General features: G+C 39.7%; 1 protein-coding gene across 1 annotated transcript; it reads left to right on the top strand.

Annotated features, from left to right (window-relative positions):
- The first annotated feature begins 5,338 nt into the window (after window positions 1-5,338).
- On the top strand, window positions 5,339-21,441 carry fam13c (family with sequence similarity 13 member C). The gene is made up of 10 exons (XM_053639806.1): window positions 5,339-5,608; window positions 10,234-10,426; window positions 11,116-11,257; window positions 14,376-14,457; window positions 15,507-15,712; window positions 16,084-16,167; window positions 16,280-16,375; window positions 17,629-17,813; window positions 20,760-20,861; window positions 21,327-21,441. Exons 1-10 carry the CDS (start codon window positions 5,440-5,442, stop codon window positions 21,439-21,441), a joined length of 1,374 nt encoding a protein of 457 aa, XP_053495781.1. The 5' UTR covers window positions 5,339-5,439.
- The last annotated feature ends 1,517 nt before the right edge of the window (window positions 21,442-22,958 follow it).

Genomic DNA, 22,958 nt, shown 5'->3' with positions numbered 1-22,958 from the left:
TTACATCTGGACCTTTTTTGGCATGAATGCTCATTTCTCTAAGTGTAGATTAAAAAAATTTAACACAAGCTGATGAATTATTGCATCTTTATTTATTTATTTATTTGAATTATGGAATTATTGCACCATGGTACATATTGTTAATCATTTAACTTGCTGGCTACTGTAGCATGTCAGCTACTGAAAATTGAAGTGAAGGACTGTGCTTTTGCTGCACAAACTTTGGAACAGTCTTACAATTGATATTAGACACTTTGATTCTACGGCCTCTTTTAAGAGATAGCTCAAAACCCATTTTTATGCTTTAACTTTTATCAATTGCGATCAAAGGTAGTGTGCTTGTGTGTTTTGTCATATATTTTTCTTGGTGTTTTATTGCTTCCATCTGTCTTGTTATTTTATATTAGTCTTTTCTTTTTAGATTCATCCATCCATCCATTTTCTGTACCGCTACACAGGGTCACAGGGGTGCCTATCCCAGGGGACTCAGGGCATGAGGTGGGGGACACCCTGGATGGGGTGCCAACCCATCGCAGGGCACAACTGCGCACATATTCACGCACTAAGTACAATTTGGAAATGCCTACAACACATCAGCCTACAATGCATGTCTTTGGACTGGTGGAGGAAACCAGAGTACCCGGAGGAAACCCGAAGCATGGGGAGAACATGCAAACTCCACACACATAGGGCAGAGGCAGGAATCAAGCCCCCGACCCTGGAGGTTCGAGGCAAATGTGCTAACTACTAAGCCACCATGCCCCCTTGTTGTAGATTTGGTTTCTGCTTAGAAAAGTGCTATATAAATAAAGTTTTACTTACTTAATTTTTAGCTACACAGGTAGCTATCTAGCTACCTAAATGGTTGGTTTTATTTATGCAGATCTTTCCAGATGTGTTGCTCAAAGTTCATACACTGTCTTGCATCAATATTTACCCTCTTGAATGTTTCCACATTTTGTATTATGGACTTAATTATGATTCTAACGGAATATTTGATGGTGCTCAATATTTTGTATTGTGACACAAAGATATTTGTTGGTTGCAGAAGTAATTGCCCCTCAGATGAATACTTGATAGAACCACTTTTGACTTATGGCTGCAAGTCTTCTGGGATACGTCTCTTTCAGCTTTGCACATGTGGATCTTCTGTTCTTCTTGGCAAAATTGCTTCTGTCAGACTGGACTTAGACAGCAATATTCATGTCTTATATTCATGACTGGAACAGGCTTTCTTCTAGGATTACCCAGTATTTCTCTCAAGCCCTCAACCCTGAACAGTTTCCCAGACCTACTGATGAAAAACATCCTCACAAGAAGATGCTACAACCATTATGCTTCATTGTGTGGATGGTATTCTCAGAATAATAAGCAGTGTTGGGTTTTCTGCCAACTATAGCGCTTCCTGGCATGCAAAAAAAGTTTCATTTTGGTCTCATCAGACTTGAGAATCTTGCTGAGTCTTCATCATACCTTTTGGTAAACTCCAAATTTGATTTCCTATGGCTTCGTTTTTCAATAATGGCTTTCTTCTCACCACTCCTCCATAAAGCCCAGCTTATTCTATATGATACATTCCCAGAACTTTGTCATGGACTTTGATAGCACCTTGTTCATCCGGATGCTGTGTGTTTAGGTTTGTTCTCTAACAAACTGTATTTACACTGAGATAAGGGGACACTTCAATTGAACACGTGTAGACCTCATTCAAATAATCATGTGACTTCCGATGCCAACTGGTTGCACCAGAACTAATTTAATAGGGCTTCCATGCAGAAGGGTTGAATACTTATGCTATTACAACTTTATATAAAAAAAAAATTGTAATTAATTTTACAGGCTATAGTGATTCCCCCCTCACCCCCACTTTTTTTTGTGCAGATTCATGACATCTAATCCCAGTAAAGTTCATTTTAGTTTCAGGTTAAAACACTCAAAATGTGGAAATGTTCAAAGGAAGGTGAATAGTTATATAAGGCACAGTAGCTTAGGTCAAAGTATCAGGAGGCAGCATTAACCTGCGGGTTAATGCTGGAGATTTCATACTCATGATCCAAACAGACAGACTGAGGTCAAAACCAGAAAACAGCTGAACTCTCTGAGACACCATCAGAATCAGGAAGTATCAACATAGGTTATTATTAATTGTGACTTTTCATTGTTGTGTCTAGATTCATCCTTTGTGTTTCAGACAGTCAGAGATGCAGATGTTTACAGAAGCGATGATCTGAATTTTTTTTGGACAATTCCTCCATTTCCATGCACTCACTAAACATCACTCTCATAGCCTTCACTGAAAAAATGCCCAGACTTCATAACTAACCATGATATCCCTATGGGTTTGTGTTACAAATAGCAATACCCGCGCTCATGTCAGTGAAACCACAAACCAAAAATAAAACCGAACGGAAAATATCACAGTATCCAGTGAGAAACTGATTTTTAGTTATTATGTAACACAAGACCAGCAGGATGTGTTGCTTTGTTGTGCTGTTAAAAAGAGAGGAATTATATATATTTAGTGTGAATGAAAATGGTCTACCCATGACATTAATTTATTAGTTGTATTGACTGTAAAACAGACTTGCATTTCCCTTTTGTCTAGAGAGTTTCGTCATCTCCAAAATTATTGGCATGGTTTTAAAAATGGGCCGAAATGATATTTTTTTAATTTTACAGTGTGTCCCAAAAGGTCTCCGTACATAGGGAAAATTAACACTTTTTAGCAAAATTTCCTAAATTTTTCATACTTGGTTTATATTATATATATTTTTTCAGATATCCTTTAAGAATGCCTTTGACAATAGTATTGAAATCATTCTCATGGCTGGACTGGGAAGCTGTCACAAGGTTGCACTGAACTTTAACAGGAAACACGGCGAGTACATCACACACGACACTGTAGCCAAACTTAGTAACAAATTCAAAAAGACTGGAAGTGTTGCAGACCAAATGAGAAGTGGACACCCACGAACATCCACTGATGAAGGCACAACTGATGTGGTGCTGGCAAACATAATGCCCTATGTATGAGACTTTTGGGACACCCTGTATAATGATATACATTACATATTGCACACTAATGTTCCACTGAACCAAAAGAAAAGACTGCAAATTGAAGAGGAATTGCTCTCATGCATATACATTCATGTGAAAAAATAAGTACACCCCATGGAATTAAAAAAAAATATTAATAAAAAATTTTTATATTAAAAAAAGTTAAAAAATAAAAAAAATAGTAAGTCTTCCAACTGTTGGTGTGAAAGTGCATGCTTCTACAATCAGAAAGAGATTGCACAAATTTGACCTGCATGGGAGGCGTGCCAGAAACAAGCCTTTGCAAGACTACAGTTTGCCAATGAGCATATAGACAAAGACCAGGACTTTTGGAATAATGTGCTCTGGACAGACAAATCAAAGATAGAGCTGTTTGGCCACAGTAACAGCAGACATGTTTGGTGCAGACCAAAGACAGCTTTTCAGAAGAAGCACCTCATACCAACTGTGAAGCACTGTGGTGGAAATGTTATGGTTTGAGGTTGCTTCACTGCCTCAGGGACTGGACAGCTTGCATTCAACTATGAATTCTGCATCATATCAAAGAGTGCTTGAAGATAATGTGAGGCCATCTGTTCAAAAGTTGAGGTTGAACTGAAAGTGGGCCTTTCAACAGGATAGTGATGCTAAGCACACTAGCAAATCCACCAAGGAATGGCTCAGAAAGAAGAAATAGAGGGTTGTGGAATAGCCTAGTCAAAGTCTGGATTTGAATCCCATTGAAATGTTGTGTGGGGATTTGAAACGGACAGTACATGCAAGAAAACCCTCAAACATCTTGTAAATGAAAGAATATTGAATGGAAGAGTGGTCAGAAATTGCAGCAAGTCGATGTCAGAGACCGGTGAACAATTATGCAAAATGCTTACAAGAAGTTATTTCTGCTAAAGGGGGCAATACTAGCTTCTGAGGCCAAGGGTGTACTTACTTCTTCCACAGAAGAACATTTCTGTTGAATAAATGATTGAAAATGCAAATTTTCTTTGGGGTTTTGTTCAAGTATATCAACTTTATTAACAGGCACTGTTTCAAAGATGATCAAATGTTTTCTTGTCCAAATAAATAAAAAAAAAAAAGCCAACAATTTCCATGGGGTGTACTTATTTTTTTCACATGACTGTAGCTTTTTTTTCTCTCCTGAAAACATAAAATTCAAATTCAAATAAAACATACTAGTGGATCTTTGATGTTTTAGAACTATATTGTGGTTCAAATGAAAATGAATTGCATTATGATTTCAGTCCTTTAAGTACTTCCCAGGGAAGGCATCAGGAAATATTAATTGCAAGCATGCAGATCATTTTAAAAGCAGAATATTATTTGTGCAGAACCCCCCATTGTAACCATGTGGTTAAGCTCAGAATATCATTGATATTACTACGTGTGTGTTTGTTGTGTATATATATATATATATATATATAATATATTTATGCTCATTTTCAGGCAGGGCTGCAGCTGACTTCACATCCATGCACAAAGACACTAAATGCTGACGTGATGTGTGTCACCCGTGCGCACAACCACACAGCTTTTTTCCCTAAGGAGTAAGAGAGAGAGAGAGAGAGAGAGAGAGAGAGAGAGAGAGAGAGAGAGAGAGAGAGAGAGAGAGAGAGAGAGAGAGGATAAGGAGGGAAGGGGCTGGATGACTCATCCTCGGTCTCAGTGAAGCTTGCACAGCTCAGTCTCCTCTTCATATGGCTGTCAGACAGCGAGTGGGGGATGCAGCAACATCAAAGAGAAAGACATAATTTCTTGCCGTTAGTCCGTGCGTTTCTGCATGTATGGACTGCTCTCTCCTTGGCCTGCTGTTGGAAGCTGTATTTTCTCCTCCTCCTCCTCTTTTTTTATGAATGGATAAGGGGAGGAGCTATGCACTTGTATCACAAATTATATCACGTGTGAGGACATTGTCCGTCCCTCAGATGCGGGAAAAACCTCCATGCCACGCCTGAGAAACCCCCGCCTTGCCTTCTTACCACACGCATCCACTCCTCACTCCTACTCCCTCACTCCAGCCAGTTCTCCTATCGTTTCAGCCGGTCTCATCCGGCCTGCCTTGGGGCTTGCTGACGCTAGCAGACCCCCCCACCACCCCACACACACCCCTTCTTTTTCTCTCTCTCACTCTTTCCCACCACTGCATGAATAATCCAGGCAAAGGTAGGAACTGCCGCTGCAGCATTCATATGATCGGAGCACATTCACTTGCCTCCCTCTTGAACACGCATGTGAGCAGCAGCAGAGGCAGGGCTGAGTGCCGTGTGTGTATGTGAGAGCGAGACTGCAGAGGCATTCCAGCTCTCCATCTCTTCGTCTGATACCCGCCGGATTGCTCAGGCTCCTCTTCCTCCATCCCAGCCTTTCTGCCTATACCTCGTTGGCATGTTTTGCTTCTGCCTGCAGAGCTCTCTGTTGAAGCTCCAGGCTTTGGAGGAGGATGCCAGCTCGCCGCCGGATTCTTCTCCCGATGAAAGCCCAACCGGCATGGGTGGCAGGGACGAGACACCACTCCCCTCACGCGGCAGCCTGCGGGATGAGAACAACCCTCAAGGTAATACACCTTCACCATGCTGATCCGGCACACCATCTCAGTCATGCAGCTGTGCATCTGCTAGCATCCTGATGCAGGTGGAAGATGTGACGTAGTATATTTCTATATGTCACGCTTCCTGGAGGCACTGGATCCTGTGTGATACGCCATGATATGGATAAATGCACGGCTTTGCGCTGACAGGTTCATCTCCCATTGATTCATTTCTGAGAGATTGACTGGAGGAGAATGAACGATTGAGAATGGGATTTGTGGGGATGTGGTTGCCACCTGCTTTTGTTTTTGGCTCGTGGTGCCATTTCACGCAGGTGTCTATTAATAATGCGGCGAGTTGGAGAGATATGCAGCGTGGCCGCACCTCCTCACAGCATGGCTTTCTCTCTTTCTTTCACTAACACACCCCTTTAAGCTGACACCTTCAGTACATTTCAGCATTCTACTGTCATTATTTTCACCTTCTTTACATGTATTTCTGCACACCTCTCTCTTTACTTCCTGCTATCTTTCTTAAGCAACCGTTGTTGATTAGTTTTTTAAATTTATTTATTCTCTCTTGTCTTGTCTCGTCTATTTATAGATCATAAAACAGGGTCAGGGATCGCCCAGAGGTTTTGCTTATATTTTTGCCATCAGCCGGGAAAGGTCTGATGACTCACAGGTTGTTATTCCTGCATGTGTGTTAGTAAATACATATGCATGTATGGATGCATCCATGGACACTAATTCTACCTGCTGTTTAACATTCATCCTCTTCTCTAATTTGATTTACACTCAAATCTATGCTTACAGTCTGGTTTCATTTTGAATGTTCACATGTGATTGATGTGATTGAAAGCATAAAGTGAGTAAGGTTTCAGTACTCACGTTTGTAAACACCTCTTACGAACCTGTAACCTGCTGAGAAAACAACAGTCTCTTTTCAAAAGCACCAGCAGTAAGAGAAGAAAGTGCATACAGGATTTAAAGTGACTTTTTCCCAAGACACATCACAGTAAAAAAGCCTTTCCGAAATCTCTATAAACCAGCCTGAAATGAATCCAAATCATATCCACCCACTAAAGGCCATTTTTTCTGGCCCAGTTAGATAAAAATAACCTGATATGGGAGGTAATCTGTCAATCTGGCAACACTAGGTAATTACAACTGTGCATTTGTTGCTGATGCAGAAAATACCAGGATAAACATGATCATATTTTCCCTGTATTTTAAACCTTGCACTGCTTCTTGTCTTGAGAATGACAAATCCGTTTTTATTTTTCATTTTCGTTGCGGTGTCGTCACATATCGAAGTGTGGAACTTTCTAGATGTAATTTCAGTGACTGGACTAAATGATTGGGGTTAATCTCTGCTTTTGTATTTGAAGGAAATATGTGTCTGGTGTTTAGCTAGAATCAATCCACATCACAAAGGCAGTTCCAGAGAATAACGTGAGGTGATGATGTATTTTCGGAGGTGTGATGAAACTCGCCAGCTTTTCACACATGCACCGAGTTCTGGATTTGTGAATAGTGACTATGACGCTTGCAAAGACTTGATGTGTTGCCTTGAGATCTAATGATATGAGGTGCTGTTTAGGCCATTATACAAAGTTTACATAACATATTCATACAAATTATGTGATTGTGCCCTGCGATGGATTGGCACCCTGTCCAGGGTGTACCCCGCCTTGTGCCCGATGCTCCCTGGGATAGGCTCCAGGTTCCCTGTGACCCTGAAAAGGATAAGCGGTATAGAAGATGGATAGATGGATGGATTCATACAAATTACTCTCACATTCACCAGGCTACCTCCCATATGTAATACTTTTACCTCAGATATTTATTTGAAAAGAGTCACATTCATTCTTTCTATAGATTCAAACATTTGCATGTTGGAGGGAAAAAGAAGTGCAAGTCTATTTTACAATTAATACAACTAACAAACCTGCCGTGGGCAGGTGAGACAACAAAGTTAGGGTGCTTCCATCCATTTTCCGTACTGCTTATCCTGCACAGGGTCGCCAAGGAGCCTGGAGCCTATCCCCGGGAACTCGGGGAACAAGGCGGGGGACACCTTGGACAGGTTGCCTGTTGCCAATCCATTACAGGGCACAATTGCACACACATTCACACACTACAGACAAATGCCAATCAATCTACAACACATGTCTTTGAACTGGGGAGGAAACCAGAGTCTGGAGAGCGACCAAACTCTGCACACACAGAGGCAGGATTTGAACCCCCAACCCTGGAGGTGCAAGGCAAACGTACTAACCACTAAGGCACCATGCGCATTAGGGAGTTTATTTGAGATTAAACATACTACAGCACTGCTGAATTCTCAATTCAAATTGGTCCGAAGATAGTGACTACTTTTCTATAACACCAATAGTGCTGGCTCCACCACAAATCACAGGTTTAACGTAATGCATTTGTTTTGATAAGTTTCATTTTTATAGTAACAGCTCATTCTTATAGACTTGTACTCATGGACAATAGACTGGCTGCTGTTCCATCAGGGGTGTCAAACTCAAATTCTGCCTGGGCCACATCAGTACTTTTGTGAGCCCTTGATGGGCCATGATGTAAGGCTGAGTAGCACCAATAACCATCTCTGAAAATAAGCTATGAGTGCATCTCAATCAGCTCCATAGTTCAGTAGTCAGGGCACTGATCATGGAGTCGGCCATTTTAAGGGCTGTCTCAATCGCAAAATCCATCCAGCGCACTAAAAAAAATCCCAAAAACCTGAGAGCATCGATGCTCACTATGTTCCCTTACAGGAAATGACATCATATTTTCTGAAGCCTCTCAGTTCGGAAAAAAAAAAAAAAGCGGACAAACTACAAATGTAAGTAGCTTGTTATCGTTGTTGTTGCTCTCAAATGGTTACTTACTTTAGCGATTTTTAACTTTATTTGACATTCTATGTACGATTTGTTTGAGTCTTAATGACTTTTAAATGTTTAATGTTTTGAAAAAATACACTAGCTAGCCAACGATCCTGCTTGAAGTACCATGACAGAACAGTGTGTGATTACGCTAACAAATTTATGTCATATAACGTCAGAAAGATATCGGTCCTGAATGTTGTTGATAATTGCCAGGGGTGACGTTTTACAATGTGAGTACGTGGTCATGTCGCCGGAAATTGAGTCATCAGTGTCCCGATGTATAGTGACCCAAGGTCTTTACCAGTGCCCGAACTCGTGTACACGATATACTGATTCACGATGTAGGGAGCTAGGGAGCTGATGAGACACACCCTTAGGACAAATCTAGGAAAAAGAAGGGCTAACAGAAACTATTACATGTAACATTTATTAAACTGATGAATGTTTTTTTTGCGTATCAGTTTTCCAAATTGAAAATAGATAACAATTTTCAATACTAATTATATATCTATAATTAATAACAATGTGAGAAGAACTCACACAGGCCATGAACATATAGTACAAGTTCATAGTCTTTCTTGTTTTTGCATTCCCTCAACTTTTCTGTTTTCAGCATATTCATAGTTCTCTACACTCTGTGATACATTTTGAGATTTGGCGTCAGAGATTTTATCGCACTAAAGGCCAGCACCTGATGCATTTCTGAATCTTATTTTAGACATGGGTCTGACATGCATTAAACTCAGCAGATAGGCGTTGATTTTAACCAGCATTTTAGCTCAGTGAGATGTGATGCGAGCCCACACAGGCTGTACAGTGTTGTGTATGGGAATGTAGGCGGTCACTATGCTATGGGTGGTGTGAATTTTAGACATTACTGGACTAGCGCGGAAATGTTGAGCGGTAGGTAGGTACTGTGGGCATCTTTAATGTTCACGCAGCCCAAATAATATGAGGTCTACATAGTCAAAGTCTAATGATAAATGGATTAAAAACGTGCCGTTATATAACAAAGAAAAAAAAAACATATAATTGCTGATATGGTTAAGCTTTCTGTGAGGAGAGGTTTAACATTTATGGAAGGAGTCTCAGGTGTCAGCGCTAAGACTAAGAAAGGAGGTTTTTGAGAACGGATTATGGAGCAGTATTTTTCTCATAAGTACAAGAAAGTTGGGAAACTCTACTGTATAGTTGTTATTATGTCAGTAATATGTATCATTGCTGTGGTATAAGAGGAATAAAACACGTCAGGATGGGCTGTTATTGAAAAATAACCAACCGCCCCATTGTTGATTATTTTCCTAGGAAATATAGAAGGAAGCATCAAAAAGAGAACAAACACAAATAGAAAAACAAGGGACAAAACTAGGAAATCCCAACTAGATCTAAAGAACTAGGAAACAAATAAAAAACCTTAAGTAACACAGGAGAAGAAGACTCAGAGATGCACATTAACATGGGGTAAAACTTCACAAAGACAAACAATGATGAGGATATGTACAGACAAACTAATCAGGAACTAAACCGGTAACAGGTGGATACAATCAGGATGACGTGCCTATGACATAACAAGGGGCGGAGACAGGACCAGGAAGCCAAAAAGAAATAATGTCACAATAAAAGCATAGGATATGCAGATGGTGCAGGGGATTCGTGACACCTTACACATTAATGTAAAGGCCTAAATGGCACCTCATATAAATCTTTAGAAACAGTTGCTCTGTGTGTGTGTGTGTGTGTGTGTGTGTGTAGATCGTAGGCAGTCTGAAAGTGACTACAGCAGTGAACTCCAGCAGAACCCTGGTCCCAGTCGGCTCATCTCTTACATTACAGATGGGAACAGCCCTTTACTCTCACCACGCTGCGCCAGCCTCAGCCTCAGCCAGCGCTTCAACACCGACCCTGAGAGTGCACCATCACCTCCCTGCACACAGCATCTCATCCTGTATGATTTCACACACACACACACACGTACAGACCCTGAGAGTGCACCATCACCTCCCTGCACACAACATCTCATCCTGTACGATTTCACACACACACACACACACACACACACACACATGTACAGACCCTGAGAGTGCACCATCACCTCCCCGCACACAGCATCTCATCCTGTACGATTTCACACACACACACACACACACACATGTACAGACCCTGAGAGTGCACCATCACCTCCCCGCACACAGCATCTCATCCTGTACGATTTCACACACACACACACACACACACACACATGTACAGACCCTGAGAGTGCACCATCACCTCCCCGCACACAGCATCTCATCCTGTACGATTTCACACACACACACACACACACACATGTACAGACCCTGAGAGTGCACCATCACCTCCCTGCACACAACATCTCATCCTGTATGATTTCACCCCCCCCCCCCCCCCACCTACAGACCCTAAGAGTGCAAGTGCACCATCACCTCCCTGCTCACAGCATCTCATCCTGTATGATTTCACACACACACACACACACACACACACACACACACACACACACACACACACACAATCACACAGTGTTTGCTTCTATATTATACAATGTAGAACAACACCACCTGTTTATGCCTCAACAGATGAAGAATTAAACCACGACTGTCTCATTCTCTCTCTCAGGCCTCGTTGGATGGTCAGACCGGAGACGTCTGATGATGATAAAGACACACAATCTATTCCATTACTCACTAAACACATCCAGACGCTGAAGAGAAGGATACGCAAGTTTGAAGAACGCTTCGAACAAGAAATGAACTACAAGGTACGAGGTTGCCAGATTGAAGCAACCGTCTAGACTCTAGAGTATAATTACAAACAGTCTCCAAATTACATTAATATCAAATGCTGATGTTTTTGGTGGTTTTAGGTTATTTCCATTCAAGCAGTATTCTTGTTATTGTTGTATTATCTGCCAATACTCTGTATATACATGCCTATTTCAGCACTTGGTTGTACATCTAATTCAAATGCTTCATTCAAGATTTTGAATATAGATGAGCAGAAGCCATTTTAGCTTAAAACAGGACCGACCATGTGGGTGAATTCTTCTTTTGAAAAGTGACATCGGTTACATAGTTCCTCTAAGTTAGAATATATCTTAGACAGTATTGCTTTCCTGTAGTAAGTTTGATGAAGAACCTTAAACTGTATTAGGCTAAGATGAGCACAGGAAGTCACTGTCTTTTAAGCACTTCAGATATTTCTATACCAAGTTCGTCTACCCAGCCTGCTCAGATCCTATCTAATGACACATTATTGTGTTAATTATACTGGAGATCTGGCCCTTAAGGTCCTTAATATGCAAGAGAACAGGTCACTAACTAGCATGGAAACAGATTCCTAGAGAGCTGATACGATTGTAACACGTTTGTTTACTTTAAATTCATGCATACGACTGTGACCCAGGGGGCACAGTTACTGGTTAGTACGTTTGCCTCGTACCGTAAAATTTGAAGCTTCAATTCCCACCTCCGCCCTGTGTGCATGTTATCCTCGTGCTTCGGGGGCTTCCTCTGGGTACTCCAGTTTCTTCCCCCAGTCCAAAGACATGCAATGCAGGCTGATTGGCATCTCTAAATTGTCTGTAGTGTGTGAATTTGTGTGCAATTGTGCCCTGCGATAGATTGGCACCCTGTCCAGGGTGTCCTCTGAGTTCCCTAGGATAGGTTCCAGGCTCCACCGCGACCCTGTGTAGGATAAGCGGTACAGAAAATGGATGGATGGATGGATGGATGAATGAATGTGACCCATTTATGTGCATATAGGGCATCACTTCTCCATGTCTGTTTGGAAAAAAAGTCAGGTTTGTACACTTTTGCTAGAGCTATTTGTAACAACAACAACAACAAACAGTTTGTGCCAAGTAAGTCAATATGGAGGGAGAAATATATGTATATACAGTGGTTCTTGAAAGTTTGTGAAATATAGAATTTTCTATATTTCTGCATAAATACGACCCAAAACTTCATCAGATTTCCTCAAAGTAGACAAAGAGAACCTAATTAAACAAATACGACAAAAATATTATTCTTGGTCACTTATTTATTGAGGAAAATGATCCAATATTGCTTATCTTTGAGTGGCAAAAGTATGTGATCAGGCTGAAAAAGGTGACAAAACCATATCTAAAGGAAATTCAAGAGCATTGTTACCCTCCCCAGGAGTGGAGACCAACAAAGATCACTCCAAGAGCAAGACGTCTAATAGTCTGCGAGGTCACAAAGGAACCCAGGGAATCTTTTAAACAACTAAAGGCCTCTCTCACATTGTCTAATGTTAATGTTCATGAGTCCACCATCAGGGGAACACTGAACAACAATGGCGTGCATGTCAAGGTTCCAAGGAGAAAGCCACCACTCTATAAATAGAACATTGCTTCCCGTCTGCACGTTTGTTAAAGATCATGTGGACAAGGCTAGTAGAAAAATGTTTTGTGGATAGAGGAGACCAAAATAGAAATTTTTGGTTTAACTGAGAAGAGTTATATTTGGAGAAAGTTAAACACTGCATTCCAGCATAAGAACCTTATCCCATCTGTGAAACATGGTGGGCCAGGACCGCTTGCCAATATTGATGGATCCATGAATTCTGAATCATACCAGTGAAATGAAAATGTCAGGACATCTGTCAATGAACTGAATCTCAAGAGAAAGTGGGTCATGCAGCAAGACAATGACCCTAATACACAAGTCATTCTATCAAAGAACGGTTAAAGAAGAATAAAGTTAATGTTTTGGAATGGCCAAGTCAAAGTCCTGACCTTAATCCAATAGAAATCTTGTGGAAGGACCTGAAGCAAGCAGTTCATGTGAGGAAACACACCAACATCCCAGAGTTGAAGCTGTTCTGTACTGAGGAACGGGCTAAAATTACTCTAAGCCGACGTGCAGGACTGATCAACAGTTACCGCCAACGTTTAGGTACGGTTATTGCTGCACAAGACACTAAAAGCAAAGGTTCACATACTTTTACCACTCACAGATATGTAAATATTGAATGATTTTAATAAATAGATAAAGTTGTACTCAAAATTATTCAACCCCCATTGTCACTTTTACAGACTTTCAGCTGTTTGTATTGAACAAATCAAACAAAAGCGGTTGAAATAGTTCAACACAATGAATGCTTCAAGTGGATTCCCCAAATTCAACTGAAAATGCAACTTATAATGACTTCTCCAGTTTCAAAGTTATTCAACCCCTTCATGGCAATCATCTTGAGTACTTAGTAGAGCACCATTTTGCTGTTATGACCTGCTGCAAACGAGATGCATAGCTTCTGGCAGTGTTCCTGAGGAATCTTAACCCATTCCTCATGTGTCCAATACTTTAACTCAAACCAAAAAATGTTATGTGATCCAGCTCTACCCTATATAATTTAAATTTACATATTGTTAGAAACTGATACATTTTTAACATGACTGAAGCAGTGACCTGGGATTTAACAAATGTGTAAATAACTTTCTAAAACAATACACAGGTTAAAGCAGATGACAAGGTAACATCTGAACTTTTTGTTCGGATACTGAGTGCAAATTGCTTAGCCAGACCTTGACAGCACTGAAAGATAAGGAAAGTGTGATGTCACACATATAATAAAAAAGTGTTGGAAAGGTCATGAAACCCAGTATACCAGTATATTGGTCAGCCATTCACACATTTTTCTCGTACTGATCCCCTCTTGTGGTAAACAGAGTTACTGCACCTTGGTGAAATACAAAGTTGCGTTTTGAGACAGAGACCTCATAAGTCCACACTCTTTGCTCATATTACTCTATTAGTAATTAATAGGCCAGCCTTAAATAAGGAATGTAATATAATGGTGTATGTAAGGGTGTACCTGATTATTTCTTTCTTTTTCTTTTTCTTTTTTAACTCTAGCCCTCCCATAATGACAAGACTGCTAATCCAGAGATATTCCAGCTCATGAGTGAACTGGCCAAGTCTCGCAAGCAGCTCAAAGGTGGGTAATCTTTATTTTATCATAGCAATCGTCTTAAAAGAATATTTTCTACCATTTGACAGTTAAAGCTCAGGCCAACACAACCTATATTAAAAATGATTTAGTTATACTTTATGATTTACAGATTTATGTTACAAAGATGATGTTCAGGTCATTTTAACTCAAGAGTAAAACTATGAGCTACAAAATGACAAATGAATGAACAAAAATGAACGAATAAACAAACAAACAAACAAACAAACAAACAAACAAACACCTTTAGTGCTTCTATAATTGAAAAGCCTGACCTCGGAATTATACAGTTCTAACTATAAAAAACGAATACATATCCTCACAGTACCCTGTCTTGAACATCATAAAAAATGTGTAGGTCTTAAACATGATGTGCATGACAGACAGCTTTAGATGATCCCTGAATGTTCTGCAAGGAAAAGTGGGTGAAAATTCAGTAAACATGCATAGAAAGACTCCTAGCTGGCTACAAAAAGTGTCTGCATGCTGTGATATCTGCCAAAGAGGATGTTATTAAGTACTAACTTAGTAGGGTGTCCAAATTTTTGGACATGCCACAATTATCCCACCTCCCCCCCACCACATTTTTAAGTTCATCAAATATAAAATAACCTTGCATTAACATTTTATATATTAATTATTTTTTAGTAATTTGCTATAGCAGTTGTGTTCACTTTAAAAAACAATAAAATATGTAACTTGGCCAGGGGTGCCCAAACTTTTGCACACAACTGTAAGTTGAACTGTAAGTTTTACAGCTGTAAGTATGTCTGAATTACAGTGTCAAATTCTTATAGAATAGTCACATAGAGCCTTTGTTGTGTCCAATAATATTTATGCTCTACTTAGGGTTACTACATAGTGATCAGAACATAAGCATTAATAATCAAACCCAAGTTGAAGTGATTATATACCCATTGCCCTACCCGGACCTTTTTAAATACACCTAGCTGACTGTAATAAATGTAATCTGTCTGAAATAAGAGTCTCTTGACTGTTTTTTATCGCTTCTTTTTCTGTTTTCATCTGTTCTTCAGATCTGAAGCTGAGGCAGTCAGTGGAGGAATCACGAGGCCAAGAGAACGACCAGCCCACAGGCACGTGTAGATACTCAAACGGCCAGCATGAGGCGCCCGAGCAACAGCAGCAGCAGCACAAGCCCTCTCTGGAGGAGACGGTGGACATGCTGCTGAAGCGACTGAGGGAGAAACGCCAGGCCCTTGGCCTCCCAGACAACATGAAGGTAAGGCCATCTGTGGCTACATTCTATTTACACAGTAGGCGAGTTCTCAGGGCAGAAGAGCAGAAGACGATTAACCTTTATGTTACACTCACTGTTTAGAAATAAATATTCTGGTGGTCACACTGATGTCACATTATAGAACCATAACTTGAAATTGTTTTTAAATAATATTATTTAGATCTTATCGTCTTCATATTCATGTCCACAATGTTCATAAGAATGAAGACGTTGGGGATTTATTTACAATAATAATATGTGTGGAAACACAGGTTAACACATTTCATATAGTAAATTGGGAAAAATAACTTTAATAAAAAATTTGAAACGGCTCTTTCTGACCCATGCTTAATCGTACCTACTCGTGTTCTCAGGAGATGACCCAGAGGCAGATGGCGCTGGAGAAACTCACACTGCAGAAATGCCTGCTGTATTTCGAAAGTCTACACGGGCGCCCTGTAAGACCCTTTCCACCACCGACATGACCGATTCATTATTAGCATGGTCAGAGAACGCTAAAGGCACATTTTGCTAAGCTTTGTGCTAATCTCTTGTTGTTGTTTTTTTCAGGACACCAAGCAGGAGAGAAACCTTGTGAAGCCACTCTATGACAGATACCAGATGGTCAAGCACCTGCTGTGTACCACTCCCACCATAACCACCATCGTACGTGCAGCTTCACTATGCTCTCAGAAGAACGCACATAATACCAAAATATATATTGCACTGGTTTCTGAAATGGAAGGAAATTTCAGGATTTGAAATGACATCAAACTAAAGACCAGGAGATGAAGGAAATTAATTATGTTTGTTAGTCCTATTTTCTTTAAAGATTACCATTTTCATTCATAAATAAATAAATAATTCAATTCAATTCAATTCAATTTTATTTGTATAGCGCTTTTTACAATAGACATCGTCTCAAAGCAGCTTTACAGAAATATCAACACGGTATACAGATATTAAAGGTGCGAATTTATCCCAACTGAGCAAGCCACTGAGTGGCGACGGTGGCGAGGAAAAACTCCCTAAGATGTTTTAAGAGGAAGAAACCTTGAGAGGAACCCGACTCAGAAGGGAACCCATCCTCATCTGGGTAACAAAAGATAGTGTGAAAAAGTTCATTATGGATTTATATGAAGTCTGTATGGCCTTAGGAGCAGCCGTAGTCCCAGCAGTCTGGAATTAGAGAAGATTTGAGCTCCATCCAGAGGCAGAAAGGATCTGGATCTCTAGTATCTCCATAAATTCATGTGGGGCTCGGCGAAAGGAGAGATGGAGAAAAAAGATTATTATGACTGCGAAGTAGTATTATGACTTGCAAGTAGTTAATAAATCACCTTTTAATGATTAAGGTGACTTGTTCTTAACAAGTAAGTCAGAGTTGATTCTGTTTTGGTATTTCTTTAAGCCTGTTCAAGCATCAGCTTCTAAAATTTCATTGTTCATGATTGAATGTGCACGTTATCCCTGTGCTTCAGGGGTTTCCTCCGGGTACTCCGGTTTCCTCCTCCAGTCAAAAGACATGTATTGTAGGCTGATTGACATTTCCAAATTGTCCATAGTGTGTGAATGTGTGTATGTGTGTGATTGTGTCCTGCAATGGGTTGGCACCTTGTCCAGGGTGTCCTCCGCCTTGTGCCCCGAGTTCCCTGGGATAGGCTCCAGGCTCCCCGCGACCCTGTGTAGGATAAACGGTATGGAAAATGGATGGATAATTGAATGCTAAACCAAAATACAATATGTTATACCATAATTGAAGCAGCACCCATTTTTAATGAAAATCCTCTCAGATCTTACATCGATTTGCACTCTTTTTTAAGTTCCTCACATGTAACTTGTTCCTTGTTCCTCACATGTAACACTACGTAGCACAGCTGAAATCAGCAGACTCACTGTTTTTCATTCTTGGGCTTAAGGAGGAAGAGGAAGGGTCTGATGAAGAGTACGTGCAGCAAAGTCAGCCCCCGCGGCAAGCAACCCCAGAATCAATGGAGGAAGATGAAGAAGGGGACAGCGACACAGCATTTGTCTCTCCTCTGGATGAGGTGAAAGCGGTTCGACAGCCTGTGCTCAACATGTCCAACCTCCACGCTGCTTCAAGGTGGGACACACTTCAGTTTCATTAACATGGTGGTAGGAACACTTCAGTTATGCCACTGTTCATAAGACTATAGGATGTAGCTCTTCCTGACAACTGACGTGAATATTTCTAAAGATTTAAAGGGCGGTATCTGTCATTAAGACAGCTTTAGTCAATTTTTACATTTTTGAGTCAAATGACATATATTTTTGTTGACATATGGTGGTGTTATGCTATTTTCCAGGCTTAGATTAGAACGTTATGACAACGAATTTATAGCTCAGTGTAATTCTGTCACATAAGGGTAATAATGTGACATGTCAAAATAAAATCAACCTCCATATAATTCAGGGTCCGAAAAAACACACGTACAGTAACACTGTCATTATAGTGTCATGGCATTGGTATAAGTGTTCATAAAAAATAAATCTCACTTAACATTTACGTCTCATAACACCAAAACCTTCAAGAAAAATCACTCACTTGACTCAGGAGTTAAGCCACATTCACACATGCAGTGATTTTATCGTTGCAAGTCGCCAGTCACTGTATTATCACGTAAGCCAGTAGACGTTCCTACTACTGGTTGCCATAGTGACATTGATCAGAGGGCCTCGCAACTAGCATTCCACTTAGCATTGAGAACAAACCAGTTTGTCTTGCCGCTAAAATGAAACATTCTGGACGGAAAGTGTGCGTGTATAAAATTCACCAGTGTATTTATGTATCATATCCTACGAGATGAAGGAGAAGCAATGTTTGACACTTTGGCCATTTATCTGCGGAGAAAGCCCAAGTGCCGGCCTGTTTGGGTCCACAAAACAATTCGGACTCTCAGGCAACATGGCGGATCACAGATCACGCGCGCTCTACTGTCTTCACTCCCATTAGTAGTCGCTGCACCAATTCGCTCCAAATTTGCATAAAGTGAAACTTTTCTCAACTTTACCGTGTCACTGGACACGCCCACATCTAGTCGCCAAAGGTCGCTGTCGCTCATGTAGCCGGAAGTTGCCAGCATTCAATGAAAATGAATGATCTCCGGTGGCTTTGTCGCTGCGAATCGCTGTATGTGTGAAGGTACGTTTAAGCCATTGTAGACATCCAAATTGAAAAAAGCAGTCCTTGTGACTGTTGTCTGTTATAAGCCTTTATAAATGCTTATGTAGTTTTATGTTAGTTGTCATGTAGCTCTATCAATACTGCTCTTAAGGAAAGTGTTACCCAAGCTCTGTATATGACTAAGACTATGAAAATAGCAATCTCAGGAACTTCACAGAGCTAATGTCTTTACAATGGTCAAAGTGATTATCATCTTATGACAGTCTCAATATGTTGAGAAGATTATGTTTAAATCCGTTAAAATTTGAGATGCACCGATGTATCGGCCGATGATCGATATTGGCCGATAAAGGCAATTTTTTCCGCTATCGGGTATCGGTTGATCAGGGCCGATTATATCCTGGCAATCAAAAGAGGGCGGGAAAACACACCGATTTCGTGCTGTGTGTAAAGAAGATGTCTCTTGTGTGGAATGATGACAAAACTGCAGTTTGTAATCTCTGTAATCTCTGCACTGCTAAAATTTGTGGACGCTACAGCAGTCCACACGAGTCTAATTTTTATTTATTTATTTTTTCCCCGCACTGCTCGAGCTGAATTAAAGCACCAGTACACAGTTGAAAGATTTCAATGAAGATGAGTTGACAAAAAGTATATATTGCACAGAAAAATATATCTGTAGAGTAGTATATTTCATATCCAGTTAATGTTAATATATAAAAGTTGATATTATATATTACCAGTTCGATGTTCAGTGATGAAGTAGAAATGCTTTTGTTAGTGGTGAGTGAATGTGAGACTAACAGGAGGTTTTTTTTTTTTTACAATTCAGTCAATGTTAATATGAATTAATAACATTCAATGAGTTAAGAAATTTTACTTTAATCTTCAGAATTGAGTTCATGTGTTCATGTTCATTAGAGTAATGTGTTTTCTGTTTATGAGACCAGTCACTGTGAAACAACTTGTTGGAATGGAGAGAATAAAGTTTTTATTTACATTTCTTTCAGAATTGTGGAATTAATTATTATTCATTTAAAAGAAGGTATAAAAGGCAGAACTATCGGTATTGGTTATCGGTATCGGGCGATATCACTCTGAATAATCGGTTATCGGTATCGGCCGAGAAATTTAGTATCGGTGCATCTCTAGTTAAGATGTTTCGTACCCGTAAGCCACAAAAAGAGCACATTCATTTGAAGGAAATGTGAAAGAGATTCGCTTCCTGGTAGCATCCACCTTCTCTGATTTCTCTCATGCCCAAGAAAAACTTTTGGGCTGGGGGTTGGTGCCACATCTTACTAGACGACTCATCATGGAGGACCTGCTTATTAATATGGTTTCAGGACACCCTGTTTTATAGCAGCAGTGTGCACATTATAGTATTTATGGGAAAAAAATGTTTCACAAACTAACTATATAAACCTGCTAATAAATATTCATTTTAATAAGCTAACAAGCTAGTAGCGCTTAGCAGTCTGCAAATATTAGCTAACATAATAGCTGAACCATGTCACACCAGGAACGCTGATATTTACATAATATATTTGATAATGTGACTTAAAAATCGAACAAAATCTTACAAATATAAACTAATGATTATCTCTATAATCATTGAACTTGAACTATAATGGGAAACTCTATCAGCTGATTCTCAGCTTTACAATGATCTTAAGACCCTAGAACAGCCTTACTGTACAATCATCCGAGTAATCTCCCTAAGAGTGCAAGTGATTCTCAATTTTTTTTTTCTTCAAGATTTAATCTATAACAGTTTAACCTATAATATGAACTCAAACATTTTAAAGCTCACGAATGAGTGCAGTTTATAATCTGAGCACGATTAATAAAGGATTAAGGTTTGCTGAACACCATGGTGTAAATGAAATGCTTAATGATTTGCAGATCTGAGCTGCTGCGGTTTCTGCGCGAGACCCGTGCGGAGAAGAAGAGGAGACGGAAAGCCATCAGGGAGTTCGAGGAGCAGTTCTTCAGACAGATGGGCAGGTAACACTCGAGGGACACACTGCAGTGGCGTTAACATGTTTTAATGAATACGTATGTTACATTTGGTGCTCGCAACACATGAACAGCAGGAGAAAGAAAAAGATACACACATCCACGAGGCATTTCAGTTTAGTTAGTGTAATGCACATCAATACAATTGAGAAAAATAAATTGGCAGAGACGGGAAAACTCAATGCATCAAAACCACAATGATTCTGTACACACACACACACACACACACACACACACACACACACACACACACACACACACACACACAGTGTTTCAAATGTCAAATAAAATTTCAAATAAAATCCATTTTCTTTTAGCTGATATCCACTGACACAAAACTATTCCAAGAAGGCAACACAAGGGTTATTCTCACTGTGTAAATGGGCTCACAAGGTCTCTAGTAATGTTTCCTCCTCTCCTTTTTTGTCTTTTTCTGCTCTCAAATCACACAAGGACTGCACAGAAGGATGACCGGATTCCAATGACAGAAGAATACCAAGAGTACAAAAGCCTGAAAGCCAAACTGCGCTTGCTGGAGGTTCTGCTTAACAAACAGGAAACCACATAGACTATTCGTACATACATACATGTGTATATATATGTATGTATATGTGTATGTACAGTGCCTGCCACTAATATTGACACCCTTGGTAAATATGAGCAAAGAAGACTGTGAAAAATTGTCTTTATTGTTTAATCTTTTGATCCTTTGTTCAAAGAACAAAACTTTCTTAAATATAGGTGTGCAGCAATTATTGGTAACCCATGAATTCATATGAGAAACATATATTTGAAGTATATTAAAAAAAAATATATATTTTATAGTACACCTGGGTGACTAGGAACAGGAAATTGTTCAACCATGACTTCCTGTTTCACAGGGGTATAAATATTAGGTAACACATAGGCCAAATTCCCTTAGTCATTCATAACAATGGGTAAGACCGAGGAAGATAGCTGTGATGTGTGGCAAAAGGTTGTTGAGCTTCACAAAATGGGAAGTGGCTATAAGAAAATAGCACAAGCATTGAAAATGCCCATTTCCACCATCAGGGCAATAATTAAGACGTTCCAGTCAACTGGAAATGTTATGAATCAACCTGGAAGAGGATGGTTCGAGTGGCCAAAAAATCTCCAAGGATCACAGCTAGTTGCGTCCGTCTTGGGGTCAGAAAGTCTCCAAAACTACAACCTGAAGTCACCTACATCACAACAAGTTGTTTGGAAGGGATTCAAGAAAAGGGAGGTAGTAAAATGTATTGCCTAAAAGGGTGCCAATAATTGTTGCACACGTATATTTAACAAAGATATTTTTTTTTGGATAAACCTGTGTTGTGTTTGCAATTGTTTGATATCCATGAGAGCAGAGTATTTTTTATGAAGGTTTTTAAAAAATGTCAAAATATTAAACAATAAAGACAATTTCTCACAGGCTTCTTTGCTCATATCTACCAAGGGTGCCAATATTAGTGGAGGGCACTGTGTATGTGTATGTGTATATATATATATATATATATATATATATATATATATATATATATATATATATATATATATATATATTTCCTGGTTTGCCTTTCAGTACAGATCTAGACATTTGGACCAAACCATGTTTTTACTTACATATTACATGCTTGTGCCATAATAACACTACAATGCACTTTAACACTGATTCTACGTTGAGCTGCCCGAACGTCCCAGACACAGGGTTTGATCTATCACTAAGAAGAAAAAAAAAAAAGCCTTACATGGCTACTGCATGACGTACAGTAACATGTAAATACAGGCCTCTGTTTTGTGCTCATTCTTCATTCCAAACTCAGCGGAGACTGACAAATCATGTGTGTCTTAAAGAGGAAATGAAATTACAAAAAATTATGAAATATGGCACTTTATATTGTTTTTTGAACAGATGTTTTTTGTTTGTTTGTTTGTTAACCAAAGCCTGAATCAATATGCAATTTTCTTGGTTTCTTGTTCTGAGTTTTTTGTCATTCTGATGTAATTTGAAACAAAATGACAGTGTGCTCTCAGACGATCGGACCATGATGCTCAGGGTTCAAGACGGGGACTTTGTCATGAGCG

This window comes from Ictalurus furcatus, chromosome 13 (genome assembly GCF_023375685.1).
Source record: "Ictalurus furcatus strain D&B chromosome 13, Billie_1.0, whole genome shotgun sequence".
Classification (NCBI taxonomy): domain Eukaryota; kingdom Metazoa; phylum Chordata; class Actinopteri; order Siluriformes; family Ictaluridae; genus Ictalurus; species Ictalurus furcatus.
The sequence above is the reverse complement of the archived record's forward strand: the minus strand, read 5'-3'. Positions and strand labels throughout refer to the sequence as shown.